The sequence below is a fragment of the Mirounga leonina genome, unplaced genomic scaffold, assembly GCF_011800145.1.
Source record: "Mirounga leonina isolate KUSES-001 unplaced genomic scaffold, KU_Mleo_1.0 Mir_93, whole genome shotgun sequence".
NCBI lineage: Eukaryota > Metazoa > Chordata > Mammalia > Carnivora > Phocidae > Mirounga > Mirounga leonina.
Window position 1 is genome coordinate 37,117,880 of NW_023270854.1, and position 21,395 is coordinate 37,139,274.

The 21,395-nt window shown below is 40.1% G+C and overlaps 1 protein-coding gene across 20 annotated transcripts in view; it reads right to left on the minus strand.

Annotated features, from left to right (window-relative positions):
- Positions 1-21,395, minus strand: part of DTNA (dystrobrevin alpha) — a 342,111-nt gene that overhangs the window by 72,077 nt on the left and 248,639 nt on the right. For 19 of the 20 annotated variants that reach the window (XM_034996291.1, XM_034996293.1, XM_034996292.1 and 16 more), the window contains 3 exons: positions 11,307-11,392; positions 3,499-3,653; positions 254-359 (listed from right to left, as the gene is read on the minus strand). In XM_034996291.1, the coding sequence (XP_034852182.1) occupies positions 254-359; positions 3,499-3,653; positions 11,307-11,392 (347 nt within the window). Of the gene's footprint in view, positions 1-253; positions 360-3,498; positions 3,654-4,246; positions 4,804-11,306; positions 11,393-21,395 lie in introns of those variants that run through there. The other variant, XM_034996305.1, reaches the window with a different exon arrangement.

Sequence of the window (21,395 nt, forward strand, 5' to 3'; positions counted from 1 at the left end):
AGGTCGTGATCCCAGGGTCCTGGGATCGAGCCCCGCATCGGGCTCCCAGCTTCCGCGGGAAACCTGCTTCTCCTTCCCCCACTCCCCCTGCTTGTGTTCCCTCTCTCACTGTGTCTCTCTCTGTCAAATAAATAAAATCTTTTAAAAAAAAACAACTCAGAATTACTAAACGACCTTGGCTTAATAACGGTAGACTTGATAGCCTAATTTCAATAATTTTAAAAACTGCCCTGGCTCAGGAGTAACTACTCACCGTTTTCCACATTCGCCAGTCGATGCAGAAGGGGCAGCCAGACCAGACACTGGGGGGGAGGGTCGGACATGAGCGTGTCCAAGAAACCATTTAAGGTGACTTTTTTCTGCATCAAAAAACCCACAAAAATTTAGAACAGAGAATAATTTCAATTATTGACATGCTATGTAAATACCATCTGAGATGAAAGACATAAGACATCCAATTAACCTCTAATATATAAAGAAACAGAATATATTCTGATAGTTAAGAACCAGTTCTGAATTTAAAACCCTTGGGTTGCTTTTGACACTTAAATACTCGTAGGACTGGGTTATCTCCTCTGAGGCTGAGTCCATATTGCCACAAGAACAACAGTTCTGGGAGGGGTGCTTTTGTGAACCAGGGACAGTATGAAAGTGATGAGGGAAGATGAGGCGTAGACCTGCTCTGTAAAATTTGACCCAACCGTGTGACCCACAATTCCTGTAGCAGGTGGTCTTCCCCATCTGTAGAACAACTCCTTTACACACTCCTCCTACTCCCGCAAGTCCTACATACTTCATGGTTAATATGAATGATTCTGCCATACAAGATCAGGAGGGCGTCCTGTTAAGAGGGAGTGATCCTTTGCTGTGAGGAGAGAACCATCTATATTTTTGAAAATCCCTTTTCTCTTTATAGTTCTTTCCTCTTAATTCAGTCTGCATCTGTTTGCACTATCCTGGTCCTTCCCAGCGTAGAAAAGGAATGTATTATCAGTTTCCTTCAAAATGACAAAAAATAAGTTATAGGAGTACATGATATTATCATAGGATGAATGACAAAAAAATGACATGTTTATGTGCAAAAGTCACTATTTTGGAAATTTTGAACTATAATATCAGGTGGATGGGATAGTTTTTTGGCTTTTTGTTTTTAAATTTTATTTTAATTCCAGTAGAGTTAACCTACAGTGTTATATTAGTTTCAGGTGTACAATATAGTGATTCAGCAATTCTATACATTACTCAGTACTCATCGAGATGAGTGTACTCTTAATCCCCAGCTCCCCACCATCTCCCCTCTGGTAACCATCTGTTTGTTCTCCACAAAAGACCCCAAATAACCAAACCAATTTTGAAAAAACAAAACAAAACAAAACAAAAAAAACAAACAAAGCTGGAGGCATCACAATTCTAGATTTCAAGATGAACTACAAAACTGTAGTAATCAAAACAGTATCGTACTGGCACAAAAACAGATCAATGGAACAGAATAGACAGCCAAGGGATAGTTTTTTATCTTTAGACAAGAAATCAGTGGTGAAGAGCTACAGCACCTTTTCAAGGCACCTATCTTAACACTAATCCTTATCATTCACTCACAAAGTATTTTGGTATGCTTTAATTAATCTTTTCTATCAGCAGATATTTCTAATTTTAGCTTTTCTCATAATACTAAGTAGCTTAAGTTTTATAGGATCGATAGCAACGTTATTATTAAAAGATATTTTATGTAAAGTATAAGTAATGAGACAACATTTTTGAAAAAGCTACCACAATTTGTAGCATCATTTTAAAATAATACTGGCTTTCAAAATAATCACTTGGAGTGGCTTGTACTTTTTCCAATGAAGCAATGCAAAAAAATGTAAAATTTCATCATTCAAACTGCTGTGACAGCCAGTTTACAAAAGACAAAAATACACTGGTCTTATTATTTTTATTTGTATTGCCTCTTTTTATACTTCAAATGCTCTTACCCATTTTGATCATTCATCATGCTGGCTAAAAATCACTTCTGGCAGTTTCCAAAAATGTGATTATGATTTTAACATATATAAATTTCTCATCATTGAGGATATATAAAAAATTATATAATAGGACTGTCTACAAGATATTTCAAAAGGAATTTTGAGCAGTGGTAACATCATATATAATTCTTATTGAACACGGAGGTCCTATGAAAATAGAAAGAGAGTCATTAAGAGAAACAAAAGCAGAAACAAACTATTGGGACTACACCAAAATAAAAAGCTTTTGCACAGTGAAGGAAACGATCAACAAATGTACCAATGTACAAATAAACAAACCCAGAGGCAGGGAGACCAGCGTGGTGGTTAATAGAATAGGCCAGACAACAGATGAGGATGAGGAAAGGGATCGGAGAAACATTTAGATGGGGAAATCAGCAGGACTCCTGAGAACTGCGGGGTGAGGAAGTGGTCTGGAAGGAGGCTTAGGTGAATGGAACCATTCTGATGTTACCAACTCGAAGGACAAATATAGAGAGGAGTGTGCTTCCGCTGGGGGCAGAGATGAGGGACCTAAGCTGGCCTAGGGCTGGGGGAGTGTGAGGGGTCAGAAAGGCTTTCTGGATGAGACAACACGGGACCAGAGCCAGCATTTGGTGTATCAAACCGTCCCACCTCTTATTAGTTGCATGGATACCTATGATTCGACATCAATCCATGACCCGCAGGGATGTCTGAGGCACTTTTGACCTCCTAGGTCACAAGGAAATAGACTGATGAAGTTTACTAGGTGGGCAGTGAAATGCAGGTTTTCAGTGGCTGCTGTGCCCTGATTTCTTAAGTAAGGGATCCTTTCAGAGGATATACTTGGTTAGTATGGATTTTCAAAAAATTTTAAGCAAACCTTCACTTTATGGGTTTGTAAACTACCATTGTACTGTGCTGGAGAATGGTGCTGGACAGGCAGACTTTGTACACGACTGGGCAGATGCAAACATTGAGTATTGAGCTATACTCAATAGCTTCTCTGGGCTAACTTGTACCACCCCCAGTTAAAACATGTCACTCTGAAGCCCTAATGTATCATGTCGCGGGGGACTTAGGCAGCTGTGTTTGTCATACGTCAGGCCTTCCTGTGTGGCATATGCTATATGATTCCTTTCCTTTGCTACACATTGGTGAAGCTTGGAGCGGGCTCCGACTCGTGTTCCTTGTGAGGCTGAGTGACAATTCAGCTCTTTTGATAGTGTAGTGATAATGACAGCAATTATACCGAGGGTAGAGGGTTGTTGTAAGGATTAGATTAGACAATGCAGGAAAAGAGCTTAGCATGGTGCCTGGCTCACTGTCAGGAAGTACCACCGATTCTTATTTTCCAGGTATGTTGAGTTGAATTACTGGCTCAGAGGTCACTTGTCAGAGGCTGGGAGATATTACAGGTTATCGTGAAGAAGAGGTTGTCTAAGTGGTGACACGGAGTAACATACCAAAGGACAACCACTGTGTGAGAGACACTTCCTTTTTTTCCTACCTGTTGAGAGAAACAGGATCTCGCTGACTGCTCTGTGTAACCAAATGAAGGACCTTCAAAAACGGCTGTGGGTAGTTTGAGAACTTCCCGCAGGAACTGATCATATCGTCCATAAACCATCACCCCACTGGAGTCAGAAATCATGGAGAAAATATCTGATGGAAGGAAAAGGAAAGATATTTACTCACCACATGAATACATTCCCCACTGTTTCAGTGGGACATATTGCTGCAAATAACAAAAACTGTAGCAGAATAAGTAATTTTTTTATGAAAAAGTAACATAGAAGTTAATTGTTATGCTGAAATATTCCTGGCATAGTGTTGTCTTTGGTGTCTTTTTGTAGCTGATTCTGGAACATAGCACTAATTTGGTTAAAATTAGCATATTTTGATAAGACAGAGAGCATCACGTTTTTATTTTGAGGTCAATTATAAGCTCATACATCACTCAATGGAAGGAATTTTTGTATAGGTGAGGAAAATGCTGACCTCACTGAAACACACAATGAACATATACTGCAACATTGAGGTGTGTAGGTACCTAGCTAGCTAGCTATTTACCCGTCTATATTATCACCAAGACCTTTGAGGTTTGGTTTAAGATATTGAAAAATGCAAGACGCAACGGGGATAAAGATGTAACGAAAACACCTGATTAACTTCCCACAGAAGCAGAAAACTTTCTATAAATCATCGTGTTCCAGGTGGAAGGCACCTGATTTACAGGGAAGGGTCTTTTGACTCACGTAGTCGAGGGGAAGCCTGGCCTTGGGGAAGATCAATGAGGTAAAGTCGGCGTCCTGGACAGAGTCTGTGTCTTCATTGAACCTCTGTTCTTCGGTTTCTGCCACTATGGGCACTTAGTGAATATTAATGGCATAATTTCTCAAGCTACTTTATAATTCCTCTGTGGAAGTCACTACGGGAATGGAAGCGTCTGCTCTCATACAGTTTGTCACATGCTGGATTACAACTAGGCTGGCACAGCTGTTGGGATAACCTGTTGTAAATTCAGTGTGCTGCCTCTGTTCATTTTGGGCTACATGTCTCAAGGTCAAAATGCAATCTGGGGACATGGTTTTTACACTGCAGTCAGACGCTAAGCGTGTTACAGGCTTTTGCTGGATTATGTTTTGAGGATGTGAACTGACTCTCATTTCCTTCAAATACTCCATTTATAAAGGATTTCTACTGTGTTTCAAATAGTCCGTCAATTATGAGGCTAAAGAAATTTTACCTAAGCTACAAAATTAATGTTGTTCTCATTCACCTTCACAACCGTTAACTTCGTGCATTTTATCTCTTATGTTTCATTATAACTGGTCAAAAAAAAAAGAGAGAGAGAAAAAGAAAAAAGTTGCCAACAGCAAAAAAACTGTTATGTAATCCCATATATAGAAACTCAAGAGTTCCAATAAAAAGTAGAAAAAGGAAACCCAGGAAAAGTAAATGGACTTTCTTAGTAGAGCTGCCATCTTGTGTGTTTTCAGGCTGGTTGGTCAACTATAATTGTGTCATCCTGATGATCTTCTAGCCAGGACTTTCCTAAGCCAGGATGCATTTTGAAAAGTAGCCTAGGCCTTTCAAATCTCCCATGGGAAGAGTTTAGACAACAGTTCTAACCAGAGCAAAAGCTGAAGGAGTACCAACACTGACCTTTCACAGACTTGAAGCTCGTATTAGACTTGTTTGTGTTGACGAAGTTTTGTTAAGCAATAGCCAAACTAGGGCTAGGTCACTGGGATCAAAGGGAAGGGGCTGTGAATGGTCACTCTGGTTTTTAAAAAGAAATGAGGGGACTCTAAGGAAGCTATCAGAATGATGTGTTTGTACTTTAGTTCTGGGCTCTCATGTTATATAACAACATATATATGCACATACAGATATTAAAATACACATACATATATAATATGCTTATAATATGTAATATATGTACATGTAATAAAATAGAAGGTATTTCAAAGATTAAATTAATTAATAGATAAAAAACATACAGATGTAAAGGACACAGAACAGTGCTTGACACTTAGTACATAGTACAGAAATGTGAGCTATTTTTACTGTTAATTTCATATCACATTTTTTTCTGTTATTTACTTCAAATGCATAGGCTTTGCCTCCCCAGTGGGATTGTTCTGTAATGTTCCCAATCATACTCTAAATCACCACTGTATTTCCGACAGCACCACACAATGATAGATATTTTAGAAGAATTTATATTCATTGATTCATTCAACTAAAGTTAACTTAGCACATACAAAATGTGTAAAACTGTGCTAAACAATGAATATACAGAAACATCAGGACATAGTTCCTTTTTATATTATTTTTTAAGGAATTAAAACAAAATTTTATTTGAAAATCATATCAGACTTAACAAAATAATTGCAAGAGTAAGAGTACTACAAAGAACACCCACACACCCTTTATCCAGATTCATCTATGAACACTTTATTCTATTTACTTTATCATCCTATCATCTATCTATCATCTATCATCTGTCTATGTCTATCTGTGTGTATATATGTGTGGCAAACATACAATTTTTTTCTGAATTGAGACTAATTTGCATATATCATGGCCTTTGCCTCTGAACACAGCCAGTGTGTCTTGCCTAAGAGTAAGGGTCTATCTTCTGATGAGACTACAGCAGGGGTCAGCAAACTTTTTCTGTAAAGGGCCAGAGAGTGATATTTTGGGTTTTGTGGACCATATATGGTCTCTGTCACACACTCGTCTTTTTACTTTATACAACCTTTAAAAATGAGGAAACTCATCTTAGCTCACAGACCATAGCTTGTTTACCCTGGGTTACAGGGTAATTATCCATTTTAGTATATCTAACATTGATACACTAGTCTTATCTAATATTATCTAACCTACTGGCCATACTCCAATTTCGTGAATTGGTCAGTAATAGAACATAGTTCTTGACCTCTGGGAGGTCCCAGTCCCTTGAGGGTGCAGAGACGCGCTTACAGAATGCATCCTATGACATCATGAATCCTAACACGCTGGTGTGACCACCAGAACCGTAGGGTGCACGGGGTGCAGCAGGAGCTCGAAGAGAGGGCTTCTACAGAGAGGGAAGATTTCCTTACACAGGTGACTTCTAGGTCTTCCTAGGTGAGAGATGGGACTTCTAGGCCAAGCATAAAGGACAGTTAGGAGCTAGTCAGGCTTTAAGACAGAATCAGGATGTGCACGGGCACGCTCAAGCAGGATGCACTCAAGGCTCTTGAAGTAGTTCATTGTGCCAGGGGCCGTGGGTGCCCACAAGGGCATGGTGGGAGATGAGGTAGAGATCTGAAGAGCTTTAAGGCTCTACTAAGGAGTTTAGGTTGTGTCCAGAAGATGTTGTGGGAGATACTAAAGATTTAAGGCAGGCCAGTGAGTTAGAAATATTACCCCAGGGGTAGGTGTGGAGACAGAACCACCAGTTCAGTTATAGAAACTCAACAAATACCTGGTGTTTGCCACAAAGCTAGTCTTGTAAACAAAACCAGCCCTTCCCAGAAGCTTTAGCACAGCACCTGACATTCCAGGCTTACAGTACTCTATTCAGAACTTCTTAGGATCCTTAGGACTATCTGAGAGCCCCAAGGAAGAACATAAACAGGTGTCCCAACTCATTACAACAACAGCTTATAACTGGACCAAGAACAATTCGACAGAAACAGGGTATTTGATTAGGTCGGTTTCTGTTTAGGTTGCCGTGTCCCAGCACAGCAGGGGACAGCCTCATACTCGAGGCTGCCCGGAGGTACGCAGTGAACACCCTGCGTATCGGTTTCTGGCTGCCCCAAGTGTTGGAAATGGTGGTGCAATATGGAATTATTGCCCCTTTTCATGCATTTGAAAGCAGTTTGAAAAATTTAGTTTAAAATTTTCTGTCTTTCACTTTTTGCTTTCTGAAGTTCCTAATTTATTTTCAGCAATGACTCTTGCCCGGCACCCTCCCACATGAAGGGGCTACTTGGAACAAATAAATACCTCTCATCCCTATGTGCAAAAACAGAGAAATTGCCAAATAAGCACAGCGGTGGCATAGTGGCTTAAAGTGAATTAGAATTGAAAGGAGGGAAAACAAAACCCTCAAATACCTAGAAATTCCATATCCTTTCATTTTACTTTTTCTTAGTACAAAAGCAATGCAGAAAATCATTACTTGCCTGTTTCATCAGTAAGTGCAGCTAGCAAAAGGAGACCAGAGAAAACACTCAAAATCCTGCTCATCAAGAGTCAGCCTCTGCTGTCTGTGGGCAGATTTGCCCATATTTGTGTATTCAGTTAATAATCATCACTGAAACTAGAAATATTGGTGACTGAATATATTTATTTTTGACTAACATTTTAGAGTTCTTCTAAGCAAAGTGCTTTCAGTTAAATTGTTTTTGTCAAATTGCTCTCAATCGACTTACCAGGAAACCACGAAAACCACCTTCTTGGGATTAAGTATACAAAGAGTGACTCCTCAGCTGGAGAGCTGGGGACACATTACGCTGTGATTCAGATCCACCACTCTGGGAGAGGGCAGCGTCACATATCTCATGATCACACTATCTGTTTTTGTTGTTCTCCAGAATTTGTGACTCTGAAATTGATTTCTGCAGACTGGAGAACATGGTCTACTTCCAATGAGACTCATGCATTGGTCAACTTCTTTCATTGCACTGAAGAGGATTTCCTTTGGCCACTAGGTAGCATGCATGCCTTGCTCACTGATGGTGGGGTGAGGAGAAAGGACCCTCGTGGTGACCTTGTTGGCTTTGAATTCCTGGACATGCAAGAGATCTGCCGGGCTTTCACAGTTGGTAAAGATCTGCCCAGAAACTTAGTTATCTTGAGCTTTGTAACTCTGCAGACATGGTTCCTTGCTGACCTAACAACCATTCCCTTGGTCTTTATGGGCCCCAAATTTCTTCCTGCGCTAAGAAGGGAAAGCAGTGGCATTTCCCAGCCCCGGAGGCAGGAGTGGGTTCCTCCATGACTATCATGGGCGTTCCTTTCTTGTTACCAGTAACTGGTGTAGTCCTGGGCAGTGACACTTACAGGCTGGGGGCCTCTGGAGTGAGATGTGACTCCTGAGATTGCCAGACCCCTTCTCCCAGGAGAGAGAGAAAATCTGCACCAGTGAAGCCTGAATGGAAAGATGGAAAGCACTGTGGTCCTTGATGACACAGGATTAGCTTGGTTCATGAAAGGCTCCAAGGACCCCCAGGAAGGTCAGAAAACTGGTTCTCTCAGTTTTCCTGAAACTTCTGTTAATATGGAATCCTTTTATCCATGTCCCTATTAATACAACATTGAGTAAGTATTTGGAAATGATTCTCAAAACTTCAAAACAAACCATGTATCTAATGTCTTCAGCATAAGTGGCCAGTTGTGACATGAGGTCTGCAGACAAGGCCCTGCAGAGTTTCCTCCTCTGCCCTGGTTCGCTGTGCACAGCTTTCTCTTCCCAGCCTAACCCTAGAGGAAATGCCTCATGGATTACTATGAAGCTGTGTTTTAAAAAAGGACATTGGTTCTACCACCTTCTAATTTAGCTATTATCCTCACTCAAGCACTGCGGCAGATAGTTTTTAATTTTTAAAATATCTTTCAGGCTAGCTAAAGAGAAATTAATCTCTCCCTGTAAAGCCTGCTTGGGCTTCTCTGAATCCGAAATGCATTTGACTGGTCCATGGAAGGAGGTTCCCGAAGTGTGGGGAGATGTGTGCTTGTGGGGTTTCCATGTGGTCCAATGACACAACTCTGTCTTGGAGTATGTCTGGGGAATTCCAGAGGAACAAAGAGGTTTTTTTTTTTTTTTTTTTTTTCCCTGTATCTTGCTCGTTTCCCCGCCTCTTTGTGCATCAAGAAGAGATCACACTCCGAAGCTGACAGGCAGCAGGTGAGAAAAGTGCCTGGAGGCTGTGAGTCACAGATGAGTAGAGCTGGGAGGGACCCTCCGGGTATCTAACAAAATCCCCAAATTTGGGATAAAAATGGAAGCCGAGGGCTAAGGAAGTGGAGTAACTACCACAGAATAACTCAGCGAATTAGTCACATAGCTGGGCTTACAAGCTGGGATTCCTGCTTCTCATGACAGTGCTCTTTCCCACATAGCATTATAGCCCAAACTCATCATATTTAAGGTAAGGGAAAGGGGTAAGTGGAAATTTTTCTTTTAAACAGCAGCATATACATCATTTAAAATAGTTGGAAATGAAAATTCTCATCCCCTACCCCTACCCTAGGTCTTCTGAAACAAAAACTCTGAGACTGGGACCTAGAAATCTATGGTTTAAAGAGCCCTCCAGATGATTCTATATATCCTAAAATTTCAGAACCACTGGTGTAGAGAAAAAAAAGTCAGGTTCAAATCCTGGTACCACCTTAGCTATATGATTTACTTTATGCTACCTCTCCGAGTCTCAGCTTCTTTACCTAAAACAAACAAAACTCTTGTGTTTTCTTGGTTAAAGAACTACCACATTTGGTGACAAAATGTACATAAAAGGGCCCACAATTACTCAATGCACCTTTGCTACATGTTTTTACTGGAATCCAGTTGATTCTCAGTCTGTAGTGTTTCTGTGCAATTCTTTTTTTTTTTATTGTTTTGTTAATCCCCATACATTACATCATTAGTTTTTGATGTAGTGTTCCATGATTCATTGTTTGTGTATAACACCCAGTGCTCCATGCAGAACGTGCCTTCTTTAATACCCATCACCAGGCTAACCCATCCCCCCACCCACCTCCCCTCTAGAACCCTCAGTTTGTTTTTCAGAGTCCACAGTCTCTCATGGTTCATCTCCCCTTCTGATTTCCCCCCCTTCATTCTTCCCCTCCTGCTATCTTCTTCTTCTTTTTTTTTTTTTTTTAACATATAACGTATTATTCACTTCAGAGGTACAGATCTGTGATTCAACAGTCTTGCATACTTCACAGCGCTCACCATAGCACATACCCTCCCTAGTGTCCATCACCCAGCCACCCCATCCCTCCTACCCCCCACCACTCCAGCAACCCTCCGTTTGTCTCCTGAGATTAAGAATTCCTCATATCAGTGAGGTCATATGATACATGTCTTTCTCTGATTGACTTATTTTGCTCAGTATAACACCCTCCAGTTCCATCCACGTTGTTGCAAATGGCAAGATTTCATTCCTTTTGATGGCTGCGTAATATTCCATTGTATATATATACTACATCTTCTTTATCCATTCATCTGTCGATGGGCATCTTGGCTCTCTCCACAGTTTGGCTATTGTGGACATTGCTGCTATAAATATCGAGGTGCACGTGCCCCTTCGGATCTGTGCAATTCTTATGCCTCTACCCTGGCAATGTCTACTTTGGAACCTTTGGGATTCCCAGTGATTTGAACAGCACTGGCTAAGAAGAATGAGGAAATGGCCAGGAGCTTTGGCTTTAGATTACCTAAAAAAGGGAGATTGCCCAACATGGCTTTCATGTCCCTATGAAGACAGACTTACGCCTGTAAGGTGGTATAGTACAATGAACTTGAAAGGATATACATCTTACTTTAATATTACAGGAAGTCTAGTTGGTGATACTCAACAGGTTATAACTAATAATAATCCAGAAGTAGAAGGAAAACATTCATATCATTAACATTTATCTAATATGAAAATATTTCTGTGATAAAATCCAAAGATCCATGAAGATTATATTTCAAACAACTTCCACAGAATGAGGAAAGTCCAAATGGGCAGCAGGACATAGCAGAAATGGGGAAAAGAAAATGTGGTACATGGGAGGAATAAGCAAAGAGAGACACAAAGAATAACTTACATCTTAATTTGTCCATGATCTTCCCTCCACACAATGTGGCTAAAGCCATTTTGACAGCAAATACTGAAATTTTACCATGGCCTTCCCTGTTTATGATGAGAGAGAGAAAGAGAGAGAGAGAGAGAAAAAAAAGATGTCATTTGGAGAACTTCCAGTAATGAGATCTGACATTTTGTGTTCTGCAGAAATCATAGGACACTGTAGCTGCATACATTATGTGAACATATCCATTTTAGAAAAGACCATGAATACAATTCAACACAAATTTCTGAAAAGCTGTCTATTCAATGTTTCCTTTTTTCAAGAGAGAGCAGAATCTTCAAGTTATTCTTTGTATAGGTCACTTGCTCAAAGCATGAACTGGCAGCTAGAGGGATATGTCCTATTTAGCCATGGATTACAATTACAGAACATGATTTCACTCTGGGTTTCATAAAATAATTTTATGCATGATGATTCCACAGTGTCTATAATTTATTTAAACAAGGTTTCAGAAAAAAAAAATTTTTTTTTGGTCAGAGAATTCCTGAATTTTGTTAGAGTAACTGTGGGGACTTTTCCATCACACTTTTTTTCCACCCATCATTTCCTATCCACAAGCTGACTGTGTGTATGTGATATATTTACTTTTCAAAGAGAGTTGCTATTTTAAAGGGGCAAATGTAAGAGCTCTGTTTGAGCTCCTTCCACCTTTAGGACACCAGATCTGCCAAATTTTCATTGATTCAGGAAGTATAAGTAACGTGTCCTTCACAAAATGTGATATAAAGAGCACACTGTAAGAAGTATAACATTTCAGGGTAGACGAACCATGAGAGACGATGGACTCTGAAAAACAAACAGGGTTCTAGAGGGGAAGGGGGTGGGAGGATGGGTTAGCCTGGTGGTGGGTATTGAGGAGGGCACATTCTGCATGGAGCACTGGGTGTTATGCACAAACAAGGAATCATGGAACACTTCATCTAAAACTAATGATGTAATGTATGGGGATTAACATAAGAATAAAATAAATAAATAAAAAAAAAAGAAGTATAACATTTCAGCTAAATGATTTTCCAGCTGGGATAAACTGTTTATTCTTGTATCCTTGGAATCAGTGTACCCCATTAGTAATTCATTTCTTTGATAGTTGCTACTCTTAAGAATGATCAAAGGAGTTATTTAAAATAATAATGTGGCTGAAAGGTAAGAAAAGTATTGACAAGGGTTTAGTATATAGAATAAATCATTTATATGAATAAGGTCCATATATATGACCTATTAGAAGAATAAGGTATAATAAATAATTGTGTCTTTGTTCGTTACTGGACTCCAGAGACAGATCATTTGTTAGTCATCCTTGTTGCTGTCATTCTTAGCATAGGATCTCAAATACAGCCAGCCAGAATGCAAAAGTGACTGAGCCCTATTCTAGTGGCTTTCCCATTTATATTTCTAGGCCTAAGCACCAGATCTATATAATTATTTGTTAGAAATAATCTTCCCTTGGATACTTCATGTCAAACCAAGTATGTTCAAAATACAGCTCATGATCGTTACAAAGCCCTCCCATCATTCTCAGACCAACCCACTACTAACCTGCTTCTGGTTGTCAGTCCCTATTCTGGTTGTCGGACTTACCATGTACCTAGTTACCCAAAAATGAATCCCGGGGAAGGGGTTACCCTTGACTTTGTTCTCTTCCCTAATTTCCCACCACCTGAATAAATGTCTGAGGGACTCAGATATACCTCCTACCTGTATATTAAACCCATTCCCTGCTTTCTATTCTAACTGACATTGCCTCACCAGCTCTTGCGTGAACACTGTAATAACTTCTTAAATGATCTCTCTGCTTGCACACTCACATCACAGATTCGACTATAGTATTTCATTATTTAAATCTCTGATTGCCTCTGTTTGCCTACAGGATATGGTTACGACTTCACCTGTTCTCTCCAGTCTCACCTGCTACCATTTCTGTTGAACTCCACTCCCCGGTCCCAAGTTTAATGCCCCTGCCCTTCCTACCACCTTTTGCCCAGGACTCTCCCACCTATTCATCAAGACTCAGCTCAATATCATCACATACCTGGCTCTGGAATGTGCAGGCAAATGCTCTCCCCTTCACTTTCACCTACTATTTGGCACCGATCACGCTGAGTGAACTTAACTTGTTTATTTACATGTCTGCATGTAATGTGACCCCACACTCTGAGATCCCTGGGGACAGAGACCATATCTTCTAAATTAGTTGAATTCCTAGCACCTTGCACTTCACCACTTCGTCTCCCTCAGAATTAGTAAACAGTATACTTCTTATGTTAATTAATGACTACTAATCATTATAACAGGTGCCCCTAGAATTTTGAATGACCACTCACTTAGTTGTTTGCTAATTTTAGCGCAGGTAGCTGTTAAGAAAAATGCAATGATGTTGTAAAAAACCTCATTCAAAATTATTCCATGTGCACTGTATTCCCAATTGCATGGATAACCAGAAGTATCACAAATTTTATTTTAGGGGTGCTGGGTGGCTCAGATGGTTAAGCGTCTGCCTTTGGCTCAGGTCATGATCCCAGGGTCCTGGGATCAAGCCCCGCATCGGGCTCCCTGCTCAGCGGGGAGCCGGCTTCTCCCTCTGCCTCTCTCTCTCTTTCTCTCTGTCTCTTATGAACAAATAAATAAAATCTTAAAAAAAAATTTTATTTTAGGAAATAATTAGTTCCCTTTCCTCAGCTGAAACATGGTTCAAATTATGAGGACAGGGAAATCTACCAAATGTGGAAGAATAGGAGCAATAAAGTGATAAAGTCGTCTTCAAAACACAGAGAAATTGAGGAGCATTATATGTGAGACTTTAAGAGCAACACCAGTTTCTTTCAAGGAATCAGAGAGAACAATTTAACTCACGAAAGAGGATAGACCACAGGTAATATTGGCACAGAGTTCTCCACAGGATGAAATGATGATAGCTCACGAATGAATTCTTAAACCTTAGTTTTTAATGAAGAAGATCATAGGGAGATCATCAGTTCTGTATTGTTCTTGGAAATGCAAGATTAATGCTATTACATTCAGGAGTGGTTGTATCAGAGCTATTCTGCCAAATTGACACAATAAATCTAGATAAATCACCAAGTGGAGGGCAGTTCAATGAGAGTTTTGCAGGAACTCAAGGGTGAAATTAGGCCACTGGAATGTATTGTTATGCAAGTCAGTGTGCCAGATTGCAAAGGTGACCCTTGTCACTAAGAAGTGTATGCAGGAATGTAGATCTCGGGAAGCACACCACTGCTCGGTGAATTTAGACCTTGCTCAGCCCTGGTATTGGATAAACCTTGAAGGAATTTAAGGAGTGAGTGGAGATGAATGACTCCACAATGGAAAAGAGGGACAATGAAGATCTAAGTACACGTGGATCTTTTTTTTTTTTCAAGATTTTATTTATTTATTTGAGAGAGAGAATGAGAGAGAGAGGGAGACCATGAAAGGGGGGAGGGTCAAAGGGAGAAGCAGACTCCCGCTGAGCATGGAGCCCGATGCGGGACTGGATCCTGGGACTCCAGGATCATGACCTGAGCCAAAGGCAGTCGCTTAACCGAGCCACCCAGGCGCCCCACGTGGATCTTTTTAAAATACATTTTCAGTAGATATAACAGGATGAAGAAAGGTGGGGGGGTGGGGAGAAAGATTTTCTAAAGGCCTTCGACAAGATTCCATACCAAAGGCCATTACTTAAGGTCAGCTTGGGATCAGGGTCCCTATTTTCTTTTTTTTTTTTGGTGAAAAAAGTGACATTAACAAAGGAAGCAAGGAGTAGGGAGAGGTTGGGGCATCCCAAGGGGATGCTCATTGGGAATCATCCCTGACCGGGCCGTTTGATTCATGAACAGTTCGGAAAATCCCTTAAGTATCTAGGAAGTGGAAAGTCAAGCTCATGAGGATGGTTAACAGGAAGCTCCCAGGAGTCTTATGCAAACGAGCAGGAAAGCGACATATTGTTCCAAAGTGAGTACGCACACGCAATGCCTCTAGGAGTAAAGCAGTCAAACTGCAAATATGGAATGTTGGCCGTTGGCCACAACTCTGGAAGCAGACCGGCCAAAGCGAGCTGAGGATGAAAAACATAGATTGTCCCTAATGCTGCAGGCCAAACAGCCTTGGAACGGCAACACCAGGGAAGAGTGCTAGAAAAAGTCTATGCTCTTGTCTCGTTTTTATGAAACGCTATGGCAGCACATCTCCCAAGTTCACGTGCAGTTCTGAGTGCCACTAAAGAAAGACCGAGCAGAGCCAGCCGTGTTTGAGAATACCGCGTGCAGCAGATGAAGTATCCATCAGGACGATCCACCTCCTGGGTGGGAGGGGCCTTAGAACCAATGACCCGACCACATGAGCTATTTTTTGCGAATAAAAGTTGCTAGTGCAGTTGATTCTTCAGTAGTGTAAGGCACAGCAAGAGCTTTAAAATGAAATTTACTGTTAGCCTATCATTTTTTTTCTTAAAAATTTTCTTTTTAAAGTAAAAATTGTATTTATTTTAATATCTTCCCTTTCAATGTAGAGCAAGAACACAATTCATAATACATTGCTTTCCTCTTTTTCCCCACTACTTGGTTTTTGGCATAATGTAATATATTCTATTTTTTAGGCCAGTTATCCTGAAGTTCTTGCCAGTACTAACTTCACTTTCCTGTTCTAGCTTGAGGTCAAAAACCACTCAATTAAATTGCTATACCAGCATATAATTAATACCTTAAAGGGTATTTAAGACAATCAAAAAAATTAGCAAAAGTACAAACTGAAATTGCTTTATAAGTCAATGTTTCCTTAAATCTTTTATTTCCCTTATACTTTGTTTTCTCACTCTGAAAATTTTCAAATTTTCCTAAGAGGTGACTGATTAAAAATGGAAACCAGAAAGCACTTACCCTTTGGTTAAATTATATGCAAAGATTTGTAGTCTCTATCTTAAAAACATAAATTACTTTTTTTTTATTCTTATGTTAATCCCCATACATTACATCATTAGTTTTAGATGAAGTGTTCCATGATTCATTGTCTGTGCATAACACCCAGTGCTCCATGCAGAATGTGCCCTCCTCAATACCCACCACCAGGCTAACCCATCCTTCCACCCCCCTCCCCTCTAGAACCCTCAGTTTGTTTAAAAACATAAATTACTTTAAAGTTCGACTTATCATAATAAAAAGTGAGTAAACTGCATTACACTGGGCTTTTCCCATGACCTCACAAAGAGACAAACTGATTTCTTTGAACTAAGAAGGTATTGGTTTCAGGGAAAAGTTGTCTAGGAGGAAAAATCTGCTTTTGACAAGAAGGGAAAACAGCAAATAGATATTGATAGGTCTGGGAGGCTAGGCTGAATTCGGAACAGAATGTAAATTTTCTCCAAGTTGCCAAGCAAGTTTCCTGTTTGAAATTATAGAATCCCATGATAAATTTTAAGTTGTTGAAAATGAGATTTGAATTCTGACTGATTCTTTTTGGAACAGGCTGGAGGAATTATTTTTCTATTTAAGATTACTAAAACCAGAAGCTCTTCTTTTACCAACACATTTCACAAAAACATTTGGTAAGCATTTTGATGAGCACAGAACTCAAATTGCTCTTTCTCACACATTTTGGTGGCTTAATTAACTGAGAAAATTGTTTCCTCCTCTGGCTTTCACAACATGCCTCTATCATAACTCATGTCTTTATCTGGGAATAATTTTGTTCATATAGATCACTCATTTTGAAACTCAACAGATAATTATTGACAATGCCTCGCAGGTTGGGGATATAAAGGTGAGTAAGGTATGGCTCCTACCCGCAATTTGCTCACAGTCTATTGGAGAAAAACAGTCAAAACCAGTTAACTTTAATACACATTTTTGAAAGGGTGAGGGATCTCACCTTTCTTATCTTTCATCCCCAGCTTATCCTGCGTGGCACTTAGTGCAAAGCAACCTCTTAATACATGTTAATTAAATTAATGAATGCACATGTGAAAAGACATTTGATTTTCCACTTAAGTTTTATATTGAGAAATGCTAAGTGTTTGGGTGAAATTACAAAAATTGACCTTACCGTCCTTAATCTTAGATTGTGCACTCGTGTGATACCTTGAATTTTGAAGTGATCACATACATAATTACTCTTATTTTTTGGGTTAGTGAAATTAACATGTGAACAGACAGAAATCCTTCAGTGGGCTGTGGCATCTCTTTGGGCTTCCCATCATGTTAGCAAAACATTTGGGAAAAGAATTCCTCATAACACCTGGCCATGTGAGTTTGGCAGGAGTTTCTCCAGAATGGAAGGGGCCAGAACTTTACCCCTATGAAATTCCATTTGCCCCTCACACCAAGTCTAAGTCTGACATAAAGGTGAGTGACATTAAGGCTGTTCATTTTATCTACAACTGTGAAACTTCTTTGAAAAGAGATCCTATTTTCACGACATGTAAGAATCTTGGAACAAAGTCTTTTCTACTAAAACAAAATTTTAGCGATTAGAGGAAAATGTTCTGTGGAAATCTTGAATTTAAGATGTGGTAAGAAAAAAAAATCACCAAACACCATGTTAAATATCTAGTTTTAGCCATATAGATAGTGAAAAAAAAAAGAGAAGAATATTCGGTTTTAGAGACCTCTTTTCTTCCTTTGCTCTCACACATCCTCACAGCCTCAAACGTGAACGATACACTTCATTGGTGCACTGAGAAAGGGCCATGTACTTTGTAGTACACTCTGCATTAAACATCAAAATCATTTTTTCAAAAGATTTTATTTATTTATTTGACAGACAGAGACACAGCGAGAGAGGGAACACAAGCAGGGGGAGTAGGAGAGGGAGAAGCAGGCTTCCTGCTGAGCAGGGAGCCAGATGCGGGGCTCGATCCTGGGATCATGACCTGAGCCGAAGGCAGACGCTTAACGACTGAGCCACCCAGGCTTCCCCATCAAAATCATTTTTAAAACTCAAAAGGCAGAAGGGTTTTGGCAGAGTTCCAGAATATTTTATATCCACGTGCCTGAAATAGCGCTGTGGTACCTTTCACAGCACCAGGGGGTTTGGGCAGAGGGGCTCAGCAGCAGGACTGGATGTTCAAATGGCTCAGCGAGGTGCAATATGTCGAGCAGAGAGGAAAATACCAGGATTTTGTAGTCTCTGTGAAAGACTATTATATGATAGATTTGGAGTTCTGTATGGCTGTTGTAAAACTGACTCTAAATCTACAATGTAATATGAGTTAAGTCCAAATATTTCCTTTGCATACACTCTGTTAGATATGTCTAAAGAGCGCAAAACCGGGAAGGTGAGGAATGTGAACCTAATAAAAATATCCTGAAAAAGCAGGGTAGGTCTGGGGGGAAAAGTGTACACTAATTCTCATTAAAAAAAAAAAAAGAAACAGAAAGCACGAATAGAGCTGAACTTACCCTGATGCCTGAAACAAAGGATTTTTTTTTTCTCCCACTCACCTCATCTAGGATGAAGCTGTATGACCTGCGCATTGTTTTACCTCCCTGTAATCACATTTTGTCAAACTGGGAGGGTTTTTGGCACACAGGAAATGCTGACAACATACTAGCTGTTATTACAATTAGTATATTACTACTAACATTGGAGAAGAGCGTTAACAATACAGCTTGACATCTGAAAATAGGAACATCACTGTTCCTTTTAATATTTATCATGGTCCCGACTGTGATATTCGTATGACTGAATATATGCGAAAATAACATTTGCTAAAAACAAGGCCACTGTCACATAATCTACCTGAGGAGCAATTTCCCTAAGAAGGAAGGTTCTAGTGAATTGAAATGAGATTAAGTCAACAGCCTGAAGTTGTTCGTGTTTCCCAGGGAAGTAAGAAGAGAGTGAGAGAACTACATTGAAGTTTTTTGTGAAAATAGGATACCCCCACATTAGTAGCCACAGACATCTGATTTTCTTCTCTTGTGGAGCAGAAGTAAAAATAGAGGTTATGAACCTAGATGTCAGAGCAACCTTGGACTCACTAGTCTGGGTAAGATACTAGAGATTAAAGAGGACTTGATTTCAGAAAAAGAATGAAAAGAAATCAGTGTGATGAGCTAAGAAAAGTCAATCATTGATCATTCATTCATTCATTCATTCACGGATTCATTCTGAGCTGGATATTGTCTCAGGTGCTGTGCATACAGAGAGTGAGACATGGCCTTGCTGAGCGGTAGCTTGCTGGAGGCAGTCATACACACAGTCAGATATGCACCGTAAGGGAAGAGCAGAATCATGTGTAAGGAAGAGCGAGGTCTGGGGCAGGGGGAGTCAGCTCAGCCATGAGAGGGGAAGGGCTTCCCAGTGGATCAGTGTGTGATGCCCTCCTCCCCAAAAGGCCATTAGAGACTTTTAAGAATTATTTTCAAGATCACAGTTACCCCTCCATAAGCTGTTGAAAAAAAAATATTGTCCTCTTGTAACTTGCTGTCATGTTGTTTTTCTTTCATTACTCTCAATTTCCTTAAAAATAATAGTAACGGTGAGAAGAAAAGCTATTGCCAGGCTGTCAGCAAATAAGGGAAGGCAGCAGGCTCATTCCTGGGGTGTGCAGAAGAAAGAGACGAGATGCACAGACTGGCTCAGGCTGTTTCCTAATATCCTTCTTCCCTCTCAGTCCCTGCTCCCTGATTCTGACGTCTCCTTTCCCACTCTTCCCAGGTGCACCCATCCATTTTCCTAGGGACCCAGGAGAAGACAGTGTCTGGAGTGGAAAGATCTGCTTAGCAGTCGGTTGGTAATTGATGACTGGTTGACTCCTTCTAGATACAGCCATTTTTAGAAGGGAAGTCAGGAAGAACAAAAATCTAGACTCAAGAGCCTGACTATTCAGAGACAGAATGGCAAGCATCAGTAGAGCCACTGGGCACAAATGCTAGCCCCTAACATTCTAGAAATCATCCTGCATATGTAGCTACACACTCTCTACCTCCTAAGAGGCTGACTTGGTGGAGACACCTTGCAACCAGCAGACTGACCATGGTCTGCAGTAAGCATGCCCGTGTGAGAACTAAGACCCGGGTGTTTCTTTGGGGAGAGAAGGAAGGACTGCTATTTTTGGGGAACTATGTTGTGAGAAGGCAAGTTTGGCTCGCAGGACCACAGCCAAGTGCAGTGGGCTTTGAACCTCGTTTCACGTTACCATTGTCATGGCGGACTCCACCTTGCTGGGTCTGGTGAATTTTAAGGCACTACTGAAACAATGACCAAGTTTCTCTGAATGCAGTTCTTATTCTCGTTCTTCATGAATTTAAATCACTATACTGTCTTTCCTTTTCAAAAATATATATAGATGACCTCTTTAGAATGCAGGTTTTAATTTTATTTTAGATTTTTCTCCCCCTGGTTTTTATATGTTCATTTAAATTACAGCAAATGAGAGAAAATCCCCCAAATGTTTCAGTGATTCTATAACAGCAACAACATATCTTTGATGTACGAGGGCTCATTCACGTCTACCAACATGCAGAAGGCTCCCTTAAACACTTGGGTTCTGTCGTGGGATAGGTGGTAGGAAGCGACATCAGATTTCCATACTGCATCTTATTTGGAGAAATAGGAGTTTACTATTATAAGAAATTGAATTGAACATTCATTTTATTCTTAAGTTTCTCTTCTTACATTCACTTCTAAGTGAGTATTTCTGGTTATATTCTCTCCCCAGTTAGTGATGCTTCCTTATGGCTTACATCTCACATCGTCTAGAATTTCAAAAACCATCAGATGGAAATGTGAATATCAGCAGAACTGCCTATACTCATTTGCTATGCCAAGAGAGAGAAGACAGAAGTATCTGTAGACTGGGGTCTCTCTATGGATGTGTCTGTAGATCTGTAAAATGAGATTTCTCTATGTGGATATTTAAAAAAAATCTACTACAACGAGATTATTGGAAGTACACATCAAAGCCCTTTTTATCCGTAAGAAGAGTAAGAACCAAACAAATATTCCATTTGAACATTCATGTCAATGGCTCCTTATCTTGGGATAGTCCTTAAGTTTAGCATTCATCAATCTTGAAATAATTATCAGTAGCTGTTTAGGGAACATATACAGCCC